This window comes from Vanacampus margaritifer, chromosome 2 (genome assembly GCF_051991255.1).
Source record: "Vanacampus margaritifer isolate UIUO_Vmar chromosome 2, RoL_Vmar_1.0, whole genome shotgun sequence".
NCBI lineage: Eukaryota > Metazoa > Chordata > Actinopteri > Syngnathiformes > Syngnathidae > Vanacampus > Vanacampus margaritifer.
Window position 1 is genome coordinate 22289488 of NC_135433.1, and position 22594 is coordinate 22312081.

At 40.2% G+C, this 22594-nt stretch overlaps 1 protein-coding gene across 3 annotated transcripts in view; it reads right to left on the bottom strand.

Annotated features, from left to right (window-relative positions):
• The window catches only part of prkar1b (protein kinase, cAMP-dependent, regulatory, type I, beta), a 74264-nt gene extending 52718 nt beyond the window's left edge, over nt 1-21546 (bottom strand). The window contains exons 1-3 of one of the 3 annotated variants that reach the window (XM_077558277.1): nt 21403-21546; nt 14425-14618; nt 1717-1887 (exon numbers count right to left, since the gene is read on the bottom strand). In XM_077558277.1, the coding sequence (XP_077414403.1) occupies nt 1717-1887; nt 14425-14604 (351 nt within the window). In that variant the 5' untranslated portion in view covers nt 14605-14618; nt 21403-21546. Of the gene's footprint in view, nt 1-1716; nt 1888-4514; nt 4752-8145; nt 8296-14424; nt 14619-21402 lie in introns of those variants that run through there. The other 2 variants (XM_077558279.1, XM_077558278.1) reach the window with 2 other exon arrangements.
• Nucleotides 21547-22594: the final 1048 nt, after the last annotated feature.

Below are 22594 nucleotides of genomic sequence, written 5' to 3' on the forward strand. Positions count from 1 at the left end.
AAATTGCCCGAGAAGAAGAGTGTCAATGAACCCTGATCTTGCATTGTTAAAGGGGTTCATGATGACTCAGTATAGACAAAATATATTTGTTTGCACACTACCCATAATTGGATTTATCACCAGGCAAGATTGCAGAGCGTTCCTGCATGTTCGGAAGTATACAACCAAGAAAAAACAGCTCGTGATCCATAAAGTGGTCAGCAAGTACGAGTGTATGCCGTGTAAGTGTACGAGGTAATTTGATGTGATTCTGCCGTGGCCTTCTAAGTGATTGCATGATCATGTGAGTGCTACGCTGATGTCGCAAGTGACACTGCAGGAACGAACGCTGACGGCCGCGGGCGTGCTCGTTACCATGGGGCCGACATGTTGGTGTGCCGTCACAGACACAAACGCATGCGAGCAATTTGACACTCGATGAATTGGTGTAATCATAATGCGGTGACGGGTGAGAGAGGAGTGGGGGTTGGGGGCTTGGTCGTGCTATGATGACAGCAACTGATAAAGGGGTGGGGTATCTTTTTCCTATCAGGGTTGTAGGCAATATTAAGGGGGACTATGTGTTTTTCATAATGCTACAAGTGTAACGTCATAATGTAACAAATGTTACAAAAATCTGTTTTGTTTTTTTAGCTCGTAAAAACGTTGCTTACGTAGTCTTATTACAAGAAAAAGAGTCATACTTTTACTAAACTATTGCATTTTTGAGAATGAAGTTATGTTACCAGAAAAAAAAAATCATATTACGAAGATAAAAATCTATAACATTATAAACCTTAAGTTGCATTTTTTTGGGGGATTCCGAAAAGTAGTGTGGATAACGTTGTTCCATCTTCATTCTACTTTACAGGCTACATACAAATGTAATGTAATGAGAGGGAAAAGTAGAACTGTTACAAAAGTAATGTTTTTTTTCAAGAATAAAGTCATAAGTTTACAAAAATAAACAGTGTGAAGAAAAACTTAAAATAAATCATGTTTTTCTTCCAAAGAAATGCTCCTACAAGTTGGATTAAGAACGTTACCAGAATGACGTAATAGGAGGAAAAAGTTGTATTGTAATGTATCAATGTACGTAATGTTTTTTTTTTAGAATAATAATGATATAATGAATAATTGCTGAAAAAGTAATGAAAAAAATTGTAATTGTACAGTACAACATTGTAATTGTACAGTACAACATTAGTTTACGTGTGTTTGTTTGTGTTTTATGTTACAAAAATAGACATTTCCTCCGAGACTAAAGCCCGTATCCCACTGAGTGGGTGAATGTTTGTGAGTGTTGGCAAAGGTAGCGAATTTGCGCTCCCGTCTGCGGTCGTTCAAGGTTCGCTGAACATTCGCTAAACGTTTTCCTAGAGTTTTAATGTTTTTTCTTGTCACAAAGAAATTTTGAAGATGTTTGAACCCTGACGGTAAATCCATATTCGTTTGCCCCTCAGTGGGATACCGGATTTAAAGACTGAAGGTTAAAAAGAAAGATACGACAATCGTCACATTACAAAACAAAAAAATTGTTGTGAACGTGTGAGAAACAGTTCCTGCTGAAAACTCTTTAAACATATGTATTTAAATATAAAAATTGATTTAACAGACTAATCTGCAATATAGCTGAACCGCGATAGGTGAACCACAATACAGGGAATTACTGGACTGTATGCTCATAAAAATCGGAGCAAACATATTTCCTTCTGGCCTCCACCTCTTCAGGCTCACCTTGCGCACGTAGCTGACGGCATCTTCTTCGGTGTAGACCTCGGCGCTCACCCCTCCTCGGCGGCGGCGGGCCTTGACAACCGGGTTCGGCGGCGGGGGTGAGACCTCGTCGTCATGAGAGTCTGACTGGCTGTTAGATTTCTGCCGTGCCATGATCTGCTTGCATTCTTCCTGTAAAAAGACAAAAGGAAGTCGTGTCAAGGTGAGGGAGGGACGTCTGATAGACAAACGGGAAAATGATCTTTGAGAAGATGGAACGTGTGGGGTAAACAAATGCATGACAGTTAATGTGGAGCAAGCTGAGAGGAAAAAAGACGAGTATTGTGATCAAGGTCAAACAACCTGAACTTGTATGACAAAAGTCCTGAGTGCGCACCGTCTGGCTATGTGGCTCCCGCGATAAGAGAAGATATCGGGTTGCCTCTGGCTGAATGTTGTTTCAAGTGCCGAACACTCTGCGGGTGCTGAATTATTGATTGCAAATTTGATTAACACATTAGCATGCGGGCGCGCTAATATGTGACAGCACTGGAGGACGCGGCTGACGGGATGATCATTTGCTCTTTTGCACTGCGTACAAACTGTGCATATGTAATAAAATGTCAGCCATCTTGGGCCAAATAACCTTCATTTTAACCTAACCTTAGTTGAAAGGTTGCTGCTTTGAAGGAGACATCATGGAAAATGTTCCTGCCCATACATCAAGTGTGAAATTAACTAACCAATCAAAAACACACAATCTTTTGTTGACTGCCTACATGATCAGCTAGGCCGGGTGAAGATCCAGATCAATTTACAAGTCACGTCCAGAGTCTACAGTAACTATTATTATTAATTATTTGTGTTCATTTATAAATTTGCAATTTTTCCCTGTGAAAAGCAGTTTAATTTTTCGGTCACACGTGGCAGTAGCGATTGGAAATTCAATATCATGCATTGAGCAGCTTAAAAAGCAATGTTGCAAAATTATATTCAAGTGAGGTATATTTACGGTTTAATTGACATAATTATGCATTTATAAATAGACTTTACACAGATCTGATTGGCTGGATTGGAGCCGCAGATATTTTGCATTTTATGCAAAATTGATCATCAGTTGTAATTTCATAAATTGCTGATCAATCACTGAAATCATTGATCAGATTCGCAAAATAAAACATTAAAGCACAATCTTGTTCATTTAATAATCCTATGTTTATGAGCATATAGGGTGAAACTTTTCTTTCTTTTTTTAGATCTTTTTCCAATATTTTAAAATATTTTTAGTTTTTTTATTTATTTTTACATTGTACAATTTACATTTACATTTACATCATACAAGAATTTTTAGGGTTTAATTGCTATTATTGCTTATTATTTTTAATTGTCAATTTATCACAATGCATTTCAATGGGCGTCAAATACACATGACTTTTGGCTTTTGGTGTGTGTGACTCCAGGTAACATGCTTTTTGTTTTTCCCCATACCAGAATAGAATAATTGCGATTGTAATTGCACATCCATTACAGTAGGTGGTAGTGGCACTTCCATATTATTTAGAGTTGCAGCGGAGGGTTCTTCTTCCTTGGTTGAGGGGGGCGGCGCGTAACAAAATAGTACTGTATTTTCGAGACTATAAGGCACACCTTAAAGTCTTAAAATTTTCTCAAAGTTCGATGGTGCTCCTTATAATAAGGTGCACCTTTTGTGTGCATCGAGTTCCAACATCTGTCAATGTTGTGCAACTTTAGTCAGTAAGTGCTCCGCTTGACTGACTGTCGAGCAGTTGAGGTAAGGTAAGTAGTAAGTAGTTTTTTACTAAAAGCGTCTTTTACGCAAGGGGATTACAGGAATGCCTCCAACTATCCCGTACCTGTTTTCCCCCAGCTGTTTTGAGCCAACATCATGCTAACCATATAGACTCATGATGTAGCTTACGAAAGCACTAAAACATGTGTGAACTGTTTTCAAAGTTGTCTGTAATTGTTCAAACACAGCTATCAAAAAAACTGAATCATATAATTTTTTTGAACTTATGTGCTTACCTCTCAAGCCACGTGTCTCTCTTTTTTACTGGATGAGCGAAATGGATGTCTCTTCAAGAATATGTGGTCACATGACCAACCTTTTTCTATGGTTTTCTAAATAACAGGGGTGGAAATACTTGCCCCTTGGCACAAATTACCCCACTCTCGCCTACAGTGTATGGGCAATTTAAAGTCTTCGGTATAACAAACATGCGTGTTTTGGAAAGGGAAACTAATTGTTTTGAAGGTCCCACTGTATCAATAGTTCACAACAGAGTGAAGATCTGCGAAGATCAGCACTTCTCTGCACTCTGTGCTTCGATTGTGCCGAAATTATGATGCAGCAAGTAGTAGAACAATAATATAGGAATCAAATAACACCAAAACAGACTGACAAGAGAAATGATTTTCCTTTACTTGCATCACACAATCACTATTTTCTTTCCTTCCCAAACTCATTACATCCCGAGATGACTGTGATACTTGACTCATGACTGTGTAAAACAATGTAACAAACACACAGGTACAGGCACACGCACGCACACACACACACACACACACACACACTCTTGCTGACTGATGACACACAGCCAGCAGCCGCAGGAGGGGAATAAATAGTCTGAGCAAAACAAAAACACCAAAACAAGAAGATAAAAGGCAGGTAAGACCAGTTGACAACCATCTTTAACACCAACAGTAGTGGCAGTTTCCCATTCCTGTGGACGGATATACGACTACAACATTCATAACATTAGCTCCAAGAGGCTCCGTGTGTTTGCAGGGGTATTTACCATGGTATGAAGGGACCCCGGCCAGGTCTGACGTGCGCCACCTCAGCCTGTCAAAAAGCACCCGGCATCATACGAGTGCATCAACAGACACCGACACGTGCAAAAAGCCATCTCACACACAGCGGCAGCATGTCGCCATGCTCAAGTTAGTTAGGGAGTTAGCGTGAATAAGCCAAGAATCCGAATACAGTTTAGAAAAGAAAGTGCACAAACGCAATGGTTGCAATTCCCCCAAGGCACGGAGAATAACTACTGATGAAAACAGTGATCGCAGCAAAAGCCTTCTCTCTCTCTCTCTCTCTCTCACTCTCTCTCTCTCTCTCTCTCTCGCTCTCCCTCTCTCTCGCTCTCTCTCGAACACAATCAGGTGGTGCAATCAGTGTGCTCGTCTCGCTTCCCCCGTCACTATGGCAACGGGAGGTCAGTGAGCATCCTGCGCAGTTGATGCTGAGTCTGAGCAAGAAGTCACTCGCACACAAACGCATTCACTCTGGCTCTAATTTACACAACATTAATGGTCCCCAACCCAAACGCTGCAGACCGGTACCAACTAAAATGAACAAAACATTTGAACATTAGAATAAATCTGTACTTAGCAGTGTAACTTAAAATACAGGTTTATTGCGACAGGTGATTTTCACACACTAAGGGCACTCTGCGCAACATGTGGCGACAGGCTTGCAAATGAGGCAATGAAACTTTTAGTTTTTATTGTTGTGTGTTTAGTTTTACAGTTAACTCCAACTAGAGTGTCATTAAACAGCTTAAAGGACACTTAGGGACAACAGAATAACATACGCTACATACTTGCTTATTGCTTATAATCCTACGCATGCAAAATGGTGCGATCAGGGTACTTTTATAGCGGCAGAAACTTCGTTTTTCTTTTATTATAACATTTTAAGGGGGAAACAATTAGTCATTGTTGGAAGGGCCGATGTTGGAAGGGCAATAATCGCCCGATTATAACTTGCAACCGATTGATCAGTCGGGGCCCTAATAAAGACTACATTCAGCGTAATGGTAAGTTGTATTTTTTATTATTTTGTTTTTGATTAAGATTAGTGTGAGATTCTCGGGTCTTCAAATTCTGCAAGATGACTACTTACAGTGCAGACCCATGATGAGATATTACAACTCCATCTCCACATCTTATTGTCCACAGTGGACTTCTGTTCTGCTCAAATGGCATGTTGCACCAAACAGAAGGGGAAGCAGGGGGGAGTGCATCATCCCTTATATTCCTTCTGGGCACCAGACCCTGTTCCCGCTGATGGCAAAGCCCCACCCACGCACTTAAGTCAGCGAGCGAAACATGAAGCAGGGACTTTGTGTGAGCCACAATAAGTCGCTGTTTATGGGGCCATTATTGTAGAAAAACTATTAACAAATGCATATTTTGATCCACAAATATGTAAAAACAATGTGTACCTGTAACTGAAGTCACAAATACGTAAAAATAATCTACAAATGTGTAACTGGAGTCATAAATACGTACCGAGAATCTACGTATGTGTAGCTAAAGTCACAAATGTGAGACATAAATCTGCAAATGCGTACACTGATTTGTATGTGTAAACACATAGTTGAGTGCATATATATATATCTGACCTGTAAACACCGCGCCTTTTGATTGGCTGTATTCTTATTTATTCTTTTATTATTATTATTATTATTATTATTATTATTGGATGTGACTTTTGCTACAGTTCTGCCGTGCAAGAGTCACAATAAGTGTGGCGAGTTTGTTTGTTTGGTTGTTTTTTGTCTTTCGGAGACCACGGGCCACTTCAGATTCTCGTCTTTGCTGACGAAATTTAATTTCCTATCATATACACGGGCATACTTAAAAACAGTCCATATATTTAAATCCGTGATCCTATCTGAGCAAGATGACCCAGAAGTACTTGGAGGATAAGGAGCGTTGGAATTCTACAAATGCTTAGAAAATGTTGCCTCTCATCATCCTTTACGTAAGGATAATATCCCATAAATTATTACGGCAGCGATTTTTAAGGCAGTAGATATTTTTGCCATGACCGGTAACTCTCTTGCTAACAACATTTTCAAAAGCTACTATGCACCAAGTAGGTTTTCAAAAAACACCGGAATTGTCACTATCTGGATCAGCACTGTCCAACAGATCTATCAATCCGTAATTGACAGACTCCCGTTTCGCTGATGACTGACGGAAACACGCGCGCGTCTCGCGTGTGTTTAGCCACGGGGTGAATAAACCAACCTTCGAGAGGCACGGAGGAGGTTCTGACAGAAAAAAACAACAACAACATTGTTAGCCAGGCTGGTGACCTACCTGGGTCTTTTGTTGGCTGCTAACTAAATCTCAGCTCCCATCCATGCTCCTTTTTTAGGTTGTCCTATTGTTACGGGTCAACTGGCACTGACTTCCAATTCCAGCTGTGGCCGTAGGGCAAGGTCGGTTCAGTAATTTTGTGTTTCCTGTCTGCAGATTCATCAAAAATGAGCCATTTATTGAAGAATTATAGTTATGCATTTCAACGATTTTGATGTAATGTGACAAATCTGCAGACAGGAAACAAAATTACTGAAATGACACGACCGTGTCAGTTAATGTGGAAGCCAGTTGAACCATAGCCGGTTCCATAGACCGCAATGACATTGTGGTGACAAACTGAAATTTAGCGATGACCGAAGTGCGGTTAAAATAACGATGACGGGCTGACGATTGCAGTTTTGGTTCGGCTTGAAATAATGACGGAATGACGATGACGGATGGGTGGCCCGGCTGTTGGCAAATGACGAATTACGTACCGGCAGAATATAATGACACAGCCATCTCTGGTTATCAGAATATAAAAATATCTACAATATATCAGGAGGTAAGATTTTGTCCATATCCCACAGTGCAATCTCTAGGTAGCCTACTCAGGGTTGCTCTCAAATTCCAAAAAACATGCATATTAGCTGATGGTGAGGTTATGAGTTACCATTAAATACACAAAAACTCCAATAATGAACTGAACAAGGACATCCACATACCTCATTTGACATCAGTTCAATGAGTGTTTTTCTTTTTCTTTGACTTTTTGTGTCTTTTGCCGAGGAGCAACCTCAACAAGGGCTCTTATGAGAAAACGGGAATGAGAGGAGAAGACGATACAGAATATCCTCATTAGTGGCTGAAAGCCAAGACTGAATAAAGAAAGAGGACGTATCCACAACTCACAAAAGTGATTTTGCAAAAATGAGTCCTCCGCTATAGCGAGTGATGTGAAGGCAGGCCAGAGATTAATCCAAACTAACAAAGTCCCCAACAATAGGCGGCACACAATCACAAATGGATGGCCCAAATGCACTGTCTAATGTTGCGGTTATTAAACCATCATCCGCTCTGATTTCAGCTCATTTACGCATGACGAGCCACATTAAAATGGGCCTCTTGTTTGGTTCATTCCGCACCAATTTGCAACAGGCCCATCAAAAGTTCTGACATTCCCAAAAGCTTTTCGCTGGGTTACTATCAGTTTTCAAATCAGCCACCAGAAAAGCAATCTACAAAGCATCACTCCTTAAACAAAAACAAAACATAAATACATCATATTTTAGAATAAGAACTATTTCTCATGAAGGAATAGGAAGAAGCTGTTACCTTCAGCAGTAGCCTTTGCTGATGTACAGTTCACTCTCCACTGAGACAGCAACCCAAAGCAACGCTACACAAAAGCACACAGGTAATGAAGCATGGAGAGTAGTCTACTCATCACCCTGTTCCAGCCCATTACAGCACCACAATGGACACAAAGTCCGCTGTACTTTTTTTTTGTTAGTCTGCGTGCGTGCCCGTGTTTCACGTGTTTCACCTTTTCCTGGCAATGAAATGATTTTCTCTCTTTGTGAGCTAAATACAAACACACACACATTGTGAATGCACAGCGACTGTCCACCGACTACTGAAATTCGCAGCCTCTAGAAACACAAGTTCTAAACTACTAAATGGAACACCTTGGCTGAAAGTGTGTAAAACCACTGTTGCAACACCACAAGCACAACCAGTCTCTCAAAACCCCTTTTTTTTGGGCACCTGCAGATTGCAGACTAATACAGTTCTGGTGCTCAGAGGTTTCTTGGTCCGGATTTGGAAGGTCTTAGGGACAATGACAATTATTTGGTGCCATGGTAGCGTCAGCCACAAACCCCATTTTTGACCAACCGTGGACCCCCCCAAAAAAAGAAGCCAAAATTCAAAAGAATGGACCAATGACTGCCCCTAGCCTTTAGCCAAAAACATTCATTTGCTGGTGCTCAGCGGTTCCCTGGTTGAGGTGTGGAAGGTTTTAGAACCAATCAGAATGATTCAGGGCCATAGCAGATTCGACCCGAGTCCCAATTTTTTGACCACCTATGGAACTGAAAAAGTGGTTGAAGTTTAAAAATATTTTTTCAATTTTTTTTTTAAAGGTGGGCACAATTCCCTCTCATGTTGCTCTCAGGTCCCCACTTGGACTTTTGGATGGTCAATCACCACAACAACATCGGCTACAACCCCATTTTTCAGCCATCAGCAGACCTGAAAACGTGGCTTACATTAAAAAAATGGCCCACAATTTATCCCCTACCCTTACTCCTTCCCCTAAAGCATGCATGTTCAGTGAACATGTGTCCTCTTTTTTTTTTTTTGTCATGTTTCAGAGCTTAACGAGCCACCAAATGCAAAAGGGATAAATTACTACATTCAGTAGTGTATTGTTTCCTTTTTTTCTTTGCTTTATTAAACAAAGTGCACTTACAGCAACAGACATCGCAAAAGTCACTTTGAAGTAGTGCAAGTCTACAGTGTAGCTAAACAGATCACATCACATACTAAAGACACCAGATTGTTTTTTGAAAAAAAAAATCACCTTTCCTTCCTTATCTCCATGACGAAAATGCGCACATGACTCAGTCGCTGTGAAAAATACAGCTCGGCAAATGAACGCAGAGCTTGATTTCATTCCGGGAGGCTGGCGAACACCAAGACTGGGAGGAAGCACCGTGCAAGTTATGCCACAATTTGTCATTGGATCGTGAATGCTGGGGCGAACGCAAAAGCCAACATCATTTTCAAGGACACGACAACGAGACTGACTCTGACAATGAGACGGCGTGTTTGACGGAAAACTTGCCCAGTTGTTTGTTTCTGATACAGAAAATCATGAGGACTATGACTGATTTGTGGATTAGGATTGATTTGATCAAAAGCAACGTGAGTACATTGTTATGTATATACTTCAAGTACAACTGAACTCACTGTTTACATTGTTACTTCAACCAAACTCACTTTTGTTCCGTTCACTGCCTTTTTAAAAACATGCGCTAGCACTAGCATATGTTTCAGCATAATAGCATGCTACCATATTTTTTGAGCTAGCGTATGTTTAACCGTGCATGCGCCCAATAGTGTGGTGCGCCTTATGTGTGTGTTGAACGCAGAAATAGCACCAGTAACTGTGAATACGGTAATTACTTTGGAGAGTCTCACTGAAGGTATCAAAACTATGTATGAACCAGTGACGTGCGGTCAAGATAGAAAAGGTAGGCACTGCCTGCCTCAGGCTGAAATGAAAGTTGAAAGTGTTTGGCTTTTTCTATTTATTTTAATTATTTCTTTCATTTCAAAAAGCCTACACTACCTATAGGTTTAAAAGTGACATTTGGTGATTTTCATACCTCAATTAAAAATGACTTATTGTCTGGCATGTAGACAAAAATTATCCTCCGCTACTGTGCTTTTCCCAGCCCTGTCCGCGTAGCGATGTGTGTTTGCGCATGCGTGGTCAGTTTCCCAGTAGAAAAGTCCTTTATGCAAATAGGCAGAGCGCTATGCAGCCTTTTTGCGTCACCGGATTATTCCTATGCAAACGTGCGTTCGCACAGTACATTCATGAATTCAAAACACACGTAGTGCACAGCAAAGCGGTAAGACGACACCACTCTGGAGAATATAAAACTATTTTCACGCCTTTCTTTTGAGGGAAAACGCCATCTTTTGAAAGATGGGAGACCAACGCCTTAGCTACCGGATCTTCAGCAAAGTAAGGGACAAAGAATTATTCGTACTTTTCACAAAGAATGGTGCAAAAGGAAAGATTGTCTTTGTGGATGTGCTTTGATTAACTGGCTGTTTCATTTTACATGGTGTTTGGCATTGCTATTGCTAGCTTGATTTTGTGAGGAATTGGGCTGTTTTACAGGGAGATATTCACTTTATAACATTCTTTCTGGGCATCCGAGAAATGGTCAGTTTTTCGTTGTGCGGCAAATGGGAGGCAGAGTGCACTGCAACTTTTACCTTGGCTGGCAGACCGGCGCTGTCTGTGACGGTAGCCCAGAACTTTAGCTAAGTGGCAAGTGTTGCGCTGCCGCACTGGAGGCGATTGGTACAAGCCCCGCTCGAAGTAAAAAAATACAAATTAAAAAAAAGATTGCGGCGCAAAATATGTAAGACTTTAAAAGAGAGTAATGTTGTTGTTTTTTGTTTTTTCTACCCATACACAGGAGGCACATGTTAAAATAGTTTGTATGTATGGCATCTTGTATCTGAGTATCAAGCATCTCGAGGTCGGGCTGAGTGTCCTCTTTTTTGGGAAATTAAAATATGGTCACCCTACGATACGTTGTACAATCCTGCCGATATACAAATCTCTAATTGGTGTGTGTGTCTCAATTGGCGACTGCCTGCCTACCCAAACCTAGAGCTCACTGCACGTCACTGGTATGAACTGATGTCGAGTTATGTCTTTAACACAAAAAAAAGGTGAAATAACTGAAAACATGTTCTATATTATAGACTCTTCAAAATAGCCATCCTTTGCTCTGGTTACTTTTATGCATACTCTTAGCATTCTTATCTCTGGGAACTCCTTAAAGACTGTTGGAAAACCATTTCAGGTGACTACCTTTTAAAGCTCATCCAGAGAATACCAATAATGTGCAAAAAAGTAATCAGAGAAAGGGCTGGCTATTTATTTATTTACTTATTTTATTATTTTCTCCTTTTTTGTTGTTCGTTAGTTGTCATAGTTGTTGTCATAGTTTTGATGCCTTTAGTGAGAATCTACAATGTGCATAGTCATGAAAATAAAGAAAATGTATTGAATGAGAAGGTGTGTCCAAACTTTTGGCCTGTACTGTATATATTATTGTCAATAAATGTTTAAGGTTGACTTCCCCTTTAATATTGAGTTTTTTTCTACTTTAGAATTTTTCCCCTCACTGTTTTTGTCCAAACACTTTACGCCTTTGCAATTTTTGTGTTTCATGCAAGGCACATCTTTCTAGAATAATGGACAGATGATGGAAGAGAAAAGAGGGACCACCAGTGAGTCCATGGGTCTGACATTCACCTGTGTGGAGGGGCCTGAGATGAGCTAGTGAAAGAAGAGGTTTCAGCCCGGGTCACTGCATGCACTGCTGACTGGTGATTAAAAAGAACACCCTGCTCCTGGCAACATGGCAACAATACACGTACATAAACACAGTCAGATGACAGCCAGTTCATCTATTGGTGGTCTATTTGTTGTTCTGGGTCATGGGACGGACCCAGGGCAACATTAGGACTACACCCAGGGCAACAGCTGCACAAAAGTGATCTTTGTGCTTCACTACACTAACAATGGCCCATCACAGTACAGTACGGTAAGTCATCTCCACAAAGCAATGAATAGTTGGGACTGGTATCAAGATTAATGGTAGTTGGAATATTAAATACAAATCTGACTTAATTTGAAGATAATAACTCAGTTGAAAACGCAAGATGATTTGTTAGAAATAGGATTTGAATATGCTCAGGAGGTGTCAATCATTAATAATTTGGGGAGATATTTCTCTCTTCAAAATCTAATTTTATGTGATATTATAAAAAACATTTGCAGAAATTAAAGCCTTCCCCTTGATAAACATTAAACACACCCCTTTTCAAATGCCAGGATTTTGTGGCATAAAAAATGAGACCAAAATCACTGTTAAAGCAACCCACTCCTGTACAACTTGATTGAAAAAACATGAACTATTTTCAAGCGGGTAAATAACAATGAGTAACTTCAATAATGTGGTTGAACATTTTCTTTATAGCAGAAACCTGAAAGGTTTTGTGTGCCAACGCTGACTCATGCTACAGTACAGTATTTGGAATCAGTTCATAATTCCCTCCAGCTTTACTACAACCCCAGTTCCTCTGAAGAAAAACTGCCCCAAAGCATGATGATGCCGCCGCAGTTCACTGTAGGTATGGTGCTGTCTTGGAGATGAGCAGCAAACGTTTGTTTTGGAACTACGGCCAATAAGTTCAACTTCGGCTCAGATTTAGCGGTGCAACGTTCAATTGATTAATTGACAACTAAGCAATTATCAAATGAATCGATAATTATTTTTGATACTGAATTAAGTCTTTTGGATACCTGGTTAAATTTTTAATTGTCCTCAGGACTTGAGCTTCTCAGCAGTAAAAATTCTCCAATTGCTGCAGTCATCCGTGAAAATAGACAGTTTATCTTTGTGTTGAGTCAAAATAAAGCATGTGCTTATGGAAATGGTGGAAATGAAAACGTTCTTTTTCATCTGATTCATCAATTAATTGATAAAACAATCGACAGATTAATCAATTATTAAAACAATCATTAGTTGCAGGGCAAATTATATGTGAGGATTGTGAGTCCTAAGTGAGTCAATTTCCTACACAGCACAAATGATACTGTCAGCCATGAAGCAGCCTTTTTTACTATACAGCCTCACATTCCTCCTCTATTACATCTGCAGCACTCTACTTCAATTAAATTCTCTTATGGTAGAACTCCTTTTAAGCAACAGGATTTGTATTATTTTAGATTTTTTTCTTTTAATGTAAGAAATTCACTTACTGTATGCCACAGAAAAGTCATCTGACGCTCACAACTCCTAGAAGCTATTTTGACACCCGTGAAGCATAACAGTGGAGCCTGTTGTGTCAACACAATCATCTCATGATGTTCTCATGGGCAAAATTACAACCAAAAAGCACATACATAACACCATGTTAGAGAGCCAAATCAGTAATAAACCAATTGCATAAATGTTAGAAGTGTATTGTCGATGATGTATGAAATTATGGGAAAAGCCTTTATGCCGTCTTCCCCATTATGCAATATAAAGTTTTAACTTTCCTACCATATTAATAAGAGCACTGTTGGTTTTTACCCTTGATAGGGTGATCATTGAAATACTTGGAAAATCACATTTTCATTCCTAGAGGCACATTGTAATTATTGTTATATTTTTTCCCATTTTCAAACTTTGTTATTAAATCAGGAATTATAAATAACATTTTAATTCTTCTTCATATTTTTACCCATTAAATATTTGATTAAATGTTCAATATTAACTTTCAATTATGACATTGAGATGATATTTAAATGAAAATTATCATTACTTTTCTTCACTTTCACTCCTATCAGACATGGGAAACACTGACTCACACTTTAAAATCAATTTATTATATTTCTTCCACTTCCACGGCACTTGTTATGTTCTAACCAAGTGAGTAAAGTTTATTTTGATGTTTTTGTAGGGCACTTATGTAGCCTATATTTGTTCTGTATTGTTATATTATTTAATTTTTAGGATTTGGACTTGCTGTATGCATATAATATAAAAATATGACATTACAGTACTTTTAAAAAAAGCATTGATTTATTTGTGAAATCATCCCAATTAAGTCATTATGTGTGTATTTATATGAAGTGCTGTTACTGCATCAAATAAGCAAGGGAAGAACAATAAATAGCACTACGGTGGGAAGTTACACACATGCTACACAACAGACGGATTTAACCGAGATGCTGAGAAACCTGAACAGTCAAACTACATGGATGGAAGTCACGAGACGACACACAGCGTTTTCAGTTTGGTCACCAACCTTCTCCAGCTTTTCAAAATGCTCCCGCAGGAATTTCATAGGACGCTCGGGCTTAGCGATGCACAGGTTGACAATGCACTCTTTGAGGATCTGCTGGATGTTGTGCTTCTGCACAAAAATTTCGCAGCCCTTCAAACTCTCGTCTTCGTCCAGAGTGGAGGAGGAGGAGGAGGTGGCCATCTTATCTTTTATCTCTGTGGTAGAAAACAGGGTGGACCATGAGAGGAGGGGAGGGGAGGGGAAAGAAATAAAGCAGAATCGAAACGGGTGGGGGATAAAACTGAGAAGCTGGAGGGGCACACAGACATAGAAAGGAGAACTACGTAAATACAGAATTTGGGGAGATGATGTTGGACTTTTAGGCCTTTTCCTGTTGTTTTCAATAAAAGGAATTACCTTTTGCCGAAGTTTTAAATAGAATAGGGTAGCCCTGAGACAACACAGACAAAAACATAGTAAAAACTCAAATTGCAAAGAGCAAAAATGTAGAGTTCGTTGAGAGATATGCCATAAATATGGAGGTAAATATGGTGCAGAAGTAACTCGTACCTGTGAAAAAAAATGTAGTTGTAGTAAAAAAAAATTGTACCTGTAGAAAAAAGGGTAAATTTGTATCTGTAAAAGTCGTGAAATGACAACTTGTAGTCAAAGAAGTCGCCACTTGGCGACACAAGTGGTTGTTCTGCTGCTGTCCAATCACGTGACTTTTGCACCAAATTTCTCGCTACAGATGGTGCAAAACGATTTGTACTCGTAAAGAAGGGGGCTCATTGGTTCAGCGAAAAATAGTGAGTGGGTTGATCTCAAATGACGCCACAGTTTTCTCATTAATACGCACAAGGTTCGAAATTCCAAACCAACAGAGCTTGTGTCCACATTCACAAGGCTGGGTCCTCCGAAGGCCGAATTTGTCGGCTGCATGACGTCACTCCCGACGTGACTCGACAGCACGGATTGTCAATGAAAGTACTTTTTGCACCAATAACATAGAAACAGAAGAACACTTGTTTTTTTACTTGTATCTTTACAACGTTTTGGGGGGACAGCTTCTGTGTATGGACTGTTTCTAATGATTTGGGCCCTGTGTCTTTAACTTACATGGATGTAAAATTTGGAGTAATAATGGACAATAAGGTAAAACAATTTACATTGAATAACTTGATTATTATGGCAAAGTTTTTCATTCACAAATGCACATTTGGAGAGACTAAGCCGACCTTTATTGTTTTTCTGAAGGAACTTCTTTCTTTTAAGGATTCACTACAATTCTGTAAGTCTAAATAAAGATTTAAAAAATGGATTGTCAATACTGCTTGTCGGTAGCGCATTGACCGACACTCCATTCATGACTCTGTCTGTGAGTGTTGTCGAGTCGCGCCAGGAGTGACGTTATCTAGCCGACAAATTCGGCTTTTGGATGGCCCAGCCTTGTGAATTTTTTTTCCCCCTCATATAACTTTATTAAACAATTTCAACAGAATACATAAAACAAATTCTGAACACTACACACACGTTATTAATAGTCTTGTGAATTTGTTTTCTTTCTTTTTTGGTGCACTCACACACATATATGGTCTCCCAGGCGGGGAAGCGAACGCCAACCTGCACCGAAGACAAGTGACTGTAACCACTCCGCCACCCGGAGCCCCACAGCCTTGTCAATTTAGACACATGCTCCGTAGCCATGTGGCGTCATTTGAGATCAACCCACTGTCGTTTGCTGAACCAATGAGGTTGAGCTTCAGCCCGCCTTAATCTCTCCAGAGCCCGCCCCCTTCTCTATGAGTACAAATCACGGAGCTCTACAAGTAGAAATCGTTTTGCACCATCTGTAGCGAGAAATTTGGTGCAAAAGTCACGTGACTGGACAGCAGCAGAAAAAACACTTGGGACTCCTAGTGGCGACCTCTTTGACTACAAGTTGACATTTCTACAGGTACAAATCACGACTTTTACAGATACAAATTTACACTTTTTTCTACAGGTACAACATTTTTTTTACAGTTACAAATCACGACTTCTACAGATACAAATGTATAATTTTCTACATGTACGATTTTTTTTTTTTAATACAACTACAATTTTTTTACAGGTACAAAATACTTTTGCACCATATTTACCTCCATACCTAAATGCTGTGCAAATTTTACCAATCATAAAGTGTGATGTCATTTCGGCCAGTTTCGAAGGATTGGCTCTACAAGTGTAGACAACTGTATTCTTTGTATACACCTCATCATGTCGCATATCGTGTCCCCAGTCTTTCGCTCTCGAGTAGAGTCTCAAGTCAAAAAAGTGTGAAGTTAAGTCAATTGTTCAGATACCAAATTCAAATCTGTGGGAAACACACACACACCCTGAACTGGTTGCCAGCCAATCGCAGGGCACACAGAGACGAACAACCATCCACACTCACAATCACCCAGGAAGGCCGAAGCCCAGGGAGGTGGAAGTGCTAACCAGTTAGCCACCGTGCCGCCCTTTCAAACATTCGCACCTTCCATACACCAGTGTGATTAGCACTGGAGGCAATGTGTGTGAAGTGCCTTGCCCAAGGACACAACGACACATGACTTGGGGAGAGCGGGGATCGAACAGCCAACCTTCAGGTTACTGGACGACCGTCTCTACCCCTGAGCCACGGCCGCCACATTTTTTTTCCCATAGGAAACAATGTAAATGCAATTAATCCGTTCCCAACATCCAAAAACAGAAAATTCCTATTTTAATTTATATTTTTACATTTACAGTACAGTGTGGTATTTAAACAATAAAAATACCTTACCTTACCTGTTGTGGTGTGATGGCATCAGTGGATGATAAATGCTATGTTATTTTTAGCTTTAGTTTAGTGCCGAGTTTGTGTATTTTACATTGGGCATATTGTTAGACTACCAAGTGGTCCTTGCATGCGTTGTTTAACGTCAGGCACGTTGTTGAACAGCTAAGGGAGGTCCTCGTGCCAGTATTTACAGAATTAGTCACAGTAGTTACAACTACGCGATAATCTTCTTCCTAATTCCACTGTGGTTTGGAGCACTGCATGTTTTTCTGTGCTGCCACCAGCACTGTTGTCTTTATTTGGGCCCATGACGAAGAATATTGTCGTGGAAAAATCTAAATGCACTTGCGAGTATGGAGCACCTCCGGGAGTATTCATGATCTGACTGGAAATGAGCAGTGCATCATCTCAACTACCGCATTGCTCGGCTTCGCTCGGCTTTACTTTGCTACGCGTACACCTCCATTGTCGAGGCGGCCGATCGCAGCTGTGGCCGCAAGGTGGTCGGTGCCTGTCACGGCGGCAATCCTCGAACCCGCTGGTGGATGCCGTCAAGCTGAAGAAGGAGTCCTATCGGGCTTTTTTGGCCTGTGGGACTCCGGAGGCAGCTGACAAGTGTATAGTGGAGGTGGGGTACTGCTGGCCTCGACTTGGAACGTCGTGAGTCGGTGGGAGAGTACTTCGAAGTTCTCCTCAATTCCACCGACACATCTTCCTTTGAGGAAGCAGAGTCTGGGGACTCTGATGTGGGCTCTCCTATCTCGGGGTTCGAAGTCACTGAGGTGGTTGGAAAACTCCTCGGTGGCAGGGGCCCGGGGGTGGATGAGATCCGCCGAGTTCTTAAAGGCTCTGGATGTTGTGGGGCTATCGTGGTTGTCACGCCCCTACAAAATCGCATGGACATCTGGGACAGTGCCTCTGGATTGGCAGACCGGGGTGGTGGTCCCCTTTTTTAAGAAGGGGGACCGGAGGGTGTGTTCCAAATATAGAGGGATCATACTCCTCAGCCTCCCTGGTAAGGTCTTTTCAGGGGTGCTGGAGAGGAGAGTCCGTCGGGAAGTCGAATCTCGGATTCAGGAGGAACAGTGAGGTTCTCGTCCTGTCCGTGGAACAGTGGACCAGTTTTTCACCCTCTGCAGGGTCCTCGAGGGTGCGTGGGAGTTCGCCTAACCAGTCTACATGTGTTTTGCCGCCGTTGCAAGATGAAACTCTACAGTACAAAGAAGCCATTTCTAAAGCAGACCAAGAAGCGCAGGCGTTTCTCTGGGCCAGGGGTTATTTGAAATGGAATGTGGCAAAATGGAATCCTGTTTTGAGGTCAGACGAATCACGATTTAAAGTTCTTTGTGGAAAACTGGGGCGCTATATCATACTGACTAAAGAGGACAAGGACAACCCAAGTTGTTATCAGCACTCAACATGATAATGCCAGACCATATGCAGCACCAATTACAACATCATGGCTACGTAGGAAAAGGATCCGGCCGGGTATTGAAATGGCCAGCCTGCAGTCCACTTCTTTCACTTGTAGAGTACATTTGGCGCATCATAAAGGAGAAGATGCAACAAAAAAAGCCCAAGACAGTTGAACAGTTAGACGCGTGTTAGACAAGAATGGGACAGCATTCCTATTTCTAAACTTGAAGAAACTTTCCAGAAGTTTGCAAACTGTTGTAAGAAGAAGAGGGGATGCCTAACAGTGGTGACAATGGCCTTATCCCAACTTTTTTGATATTTGTTGACACCATGGAATTTAAAATCAACATAGTTTTCCCTTAAAATTATAAATGTTTTCAATTGAAACTTTTGACCTGTTTGACCAGTCCGGGGGGCGCTGGAGGCTATCCCAGCTGGCTTCGGGCAGTAGGCGGGATACACCCTGAAAAAGTTGCCAGCCAATCGCAGGGCACACAGTGACGAACAACCATCCACACTCACAATCACACCTATGGACAATTTGGAGTGTTCAATTAACCTGATATGCATGTCTTTGGAATGTGGGAGGAAATTGGAGTACCCGGAGAAAACCCACGCAAGCACGGGGAGAACATGGACACGCTAACCAGTCAGCCACCGTGCCGCCTCAAACAGTATATATATATATACACACACACACATATATATACATATATATACACACACACATATATATACATATATACACACACACACATATATATATATACACACACACACACACATATATATATATATATATATACACATATACACACACACACATATATATATATACACATATACACACACACACAGTTTTTAAAAAAATCGCAATAATCAATGTAGAGATTCGTATCGGGATTAATCAGTATCGAATCGAATCGTGACCTATGAATCGTGATACGAATCGAATCGCCAGGTAACAAGCAATTCACACCCCTAGTATATATATATATATATATATATATATATATATATATATATATATATATATATATATATAGTGTTTCCCACATATTTGAAATCTTCTTGGCTGGGTGGACTTATTTTTACATATACGACAGACTTGTATCGGCTGTCATAGTATGAGTTTTTATGTCTCCGAGTACAGACGTAAGATGATGGCACTAATACCGATATTTATATCTGTGGAAACTTACATTTGACAACAGATATTTGTATTTTCTACTCCTTCCTTTGTCAAAATACGCCTGTTACTTTTTTTTTCAACTTCCACAGATGGCAAAACAACATGAAATACAGATGTAAATAGAGAAAAGTCAAGTCTACTGCACTTGAGATCTTGATCAAGATCTTAGGGTCTCATCACGTAGAAAAAAAGAGGGAGAGCTTTGACATGGTGGAACAGGAACAAGGGACCAATAATGACGATAATGCAACAGATACGGAAACACGATATTGACCATCCACGGCCCTATCTGAAAGGATTATTTTTTATTGATGTTGTCAACTCCAAGAATGATATCTGGCAAATAGGTTGCGTCTTGCGCCAGAATATAAACCACCAGCTTTGACTGGTGTTCGAAAATTCTTCCTTTAATCTGAAAAGACACATACAGGTAAATTGTACTTGTTCAATTGATATCATTAGGTCTTTTTTTTTTTTTAAATCATGTGAAGTTATCAAAACAGGTATAATATGTATTTGACAGTTTAAAAAAAATCATGTTTGTTTTTGTACTTACTACATTACAAAATTTTAACTTTTATTTGTGTAAAGGAGTTGAATCAGTCCAAGTAGTTGTCTACGGAAGTATCTGTACTACTTAAACACAGCTTGAGTATTTTTGCTACCTCTAAAATTCATCAAAACACTGAGTCGAAGTCCAAGCAGCAATGACTCAAATTTCCTTCTGACAAATGAACAAAAAGCAAACATATTTGTTGTCAACAATGAATAAATGTACAAGAATGTTAGCATTGGTCTCACACTGTAGAGTTTGTCATTTTTCATTGTTATTATTCTCACACACTGTAGGTTTTGACCATTTTATTGGCATTTTTATTATAGGCAATTAATGGGGGTAATAATGAATAATACAAACATATTTACACCATATTAGGAATAGTATGTATGTACTGTATTTATAGCCATCTAAAGGTACACTACTTGTTTACTTTGACATAATCTGGTTCAGTCTGTGTTAGAAACCTGGTAGTATATGTTACGAGTTTGTGGTACATTATTGAATATAATTTGAGCCTGTGTTGGTGTGTGCCCCAGTCCGGGGTTTCTGTTTGTTTATGTTGTGTTCTGGACTACTGATGGCAATAGCTTTCTGCTAAATTTGGTACAGGCATCTCTTCATGTGTTTGACACGGGTAATGTATGTACACGGTGCCCATAAAATTAATAAAAAAATACAAATAAAATAAAATAAAATTGCATGAGAGGGTGTATCATGAGCCAAAGTAGGTGAATGCTAATGCTAGGACAAGCTTCAAAAGAAGGAAATCACACGTATGACAATACTGCATAATAAATCATTATTCATCGTTGCATGACTGCAAAGAGAACAACAGCAGCAGCACATGTACACAAAACCGGTAGCTACACACGACTCTCTGTACGTACGTTACAACGCAGTCGTTGAGCGGCTGCAACTAAAACACAACCACAGGGAAACGACTGCGGGCTAACCAAAAAATGAGGCCTGGGCCGTTCATTATTAACACACACATACAAATGTCGTCGCGACTCTCACTGCTGTTCCTACCGTTAACGCCAAAAGAAGGATGCTCGAACAGTACAAGTGTTGTCGTATGGGTGGGCTGGGCGCCAGGCAAGGTACCACTGCTGCTGTTAGCTCGGATGCTGGTGCTGCCCCTGCTGCTGCGGCTGCTGTGCTCTGCGTCAATGGCGATGACGTCAACTTGACATCCCAGCCGCAAAGGCACCCGCAACCTCCGCCTGTCAGTCTGTTAAAGGGAACGGTCCACGTTCTATCCTTGTTGTACCGTTATTGTGTGAAGGCTACTGCTTCCCCATTTCTCGACCAATTACAATCACAAAAATGTCCGCATTTAACACAAAAGTGTTTTTCAAAAAAAGAAAGATGCCATTAATTTCCAATGAAACTTTCAACAATTTATTCCCGTCCTAAATACAAAATGTTGCACTCATTCACTTCACATTCAAAAAATCCCCATTTTCACAAATGTGCATTTTTCACCAATACTGTATATCGTGATCTTATTCCACTGTTTTTCGTCCTTCAATTACTTTAAAACCCCTGGGCGTTATTTTATTTTGAAATGGCTTGGTCAGAACCAACAAAAAGCCAAAAAATGGTCAAATAACGCCCAGGGGTTAAAAGAACCCGTGGGCAGTATTTTATTTGAAATGGCTTGGTCACAACTATAATAATAGTAATAATAATAATAATAATCTAATAAATATAAATAATTAAATAATAATAATAATAATAATAATAATAATAATAATAATAATAATAATAATAATAATAATAATAATAATAATGAAGGAAACGGCAAGTATTTCTGCAAGAACAGAATCCATTTGGCCATGTTTCCCCCGGCGTCCGCGCTTACTGATTTCGTCACAGCTACATTACACGCCCCAAACACAACGATGCTCTGTGATTGGTCTGAACCACCAGTTGTTCGGATCGGTGGAAATCAACGGGCTCGGTACAAGTACAAGATTTATCTCGGGAGTTTGTGAGCTCAGAATTACTGCAAGAATTCATCTTGTAGAGCAAGGTTAGGGTACACCCTGAACTCGTTGCCAGCCAATCGCAGGGCACATAGAGATGAACAAGCAAATATGCCAAAACATCAATATCCCTCAATATCATGCAATTATTCCAAAGGATTCAATATCATTTGACATTTTTCCATAATTGTCCCATAATTTTTCATCCAGCGTTCAGCATTCACATGCAATTT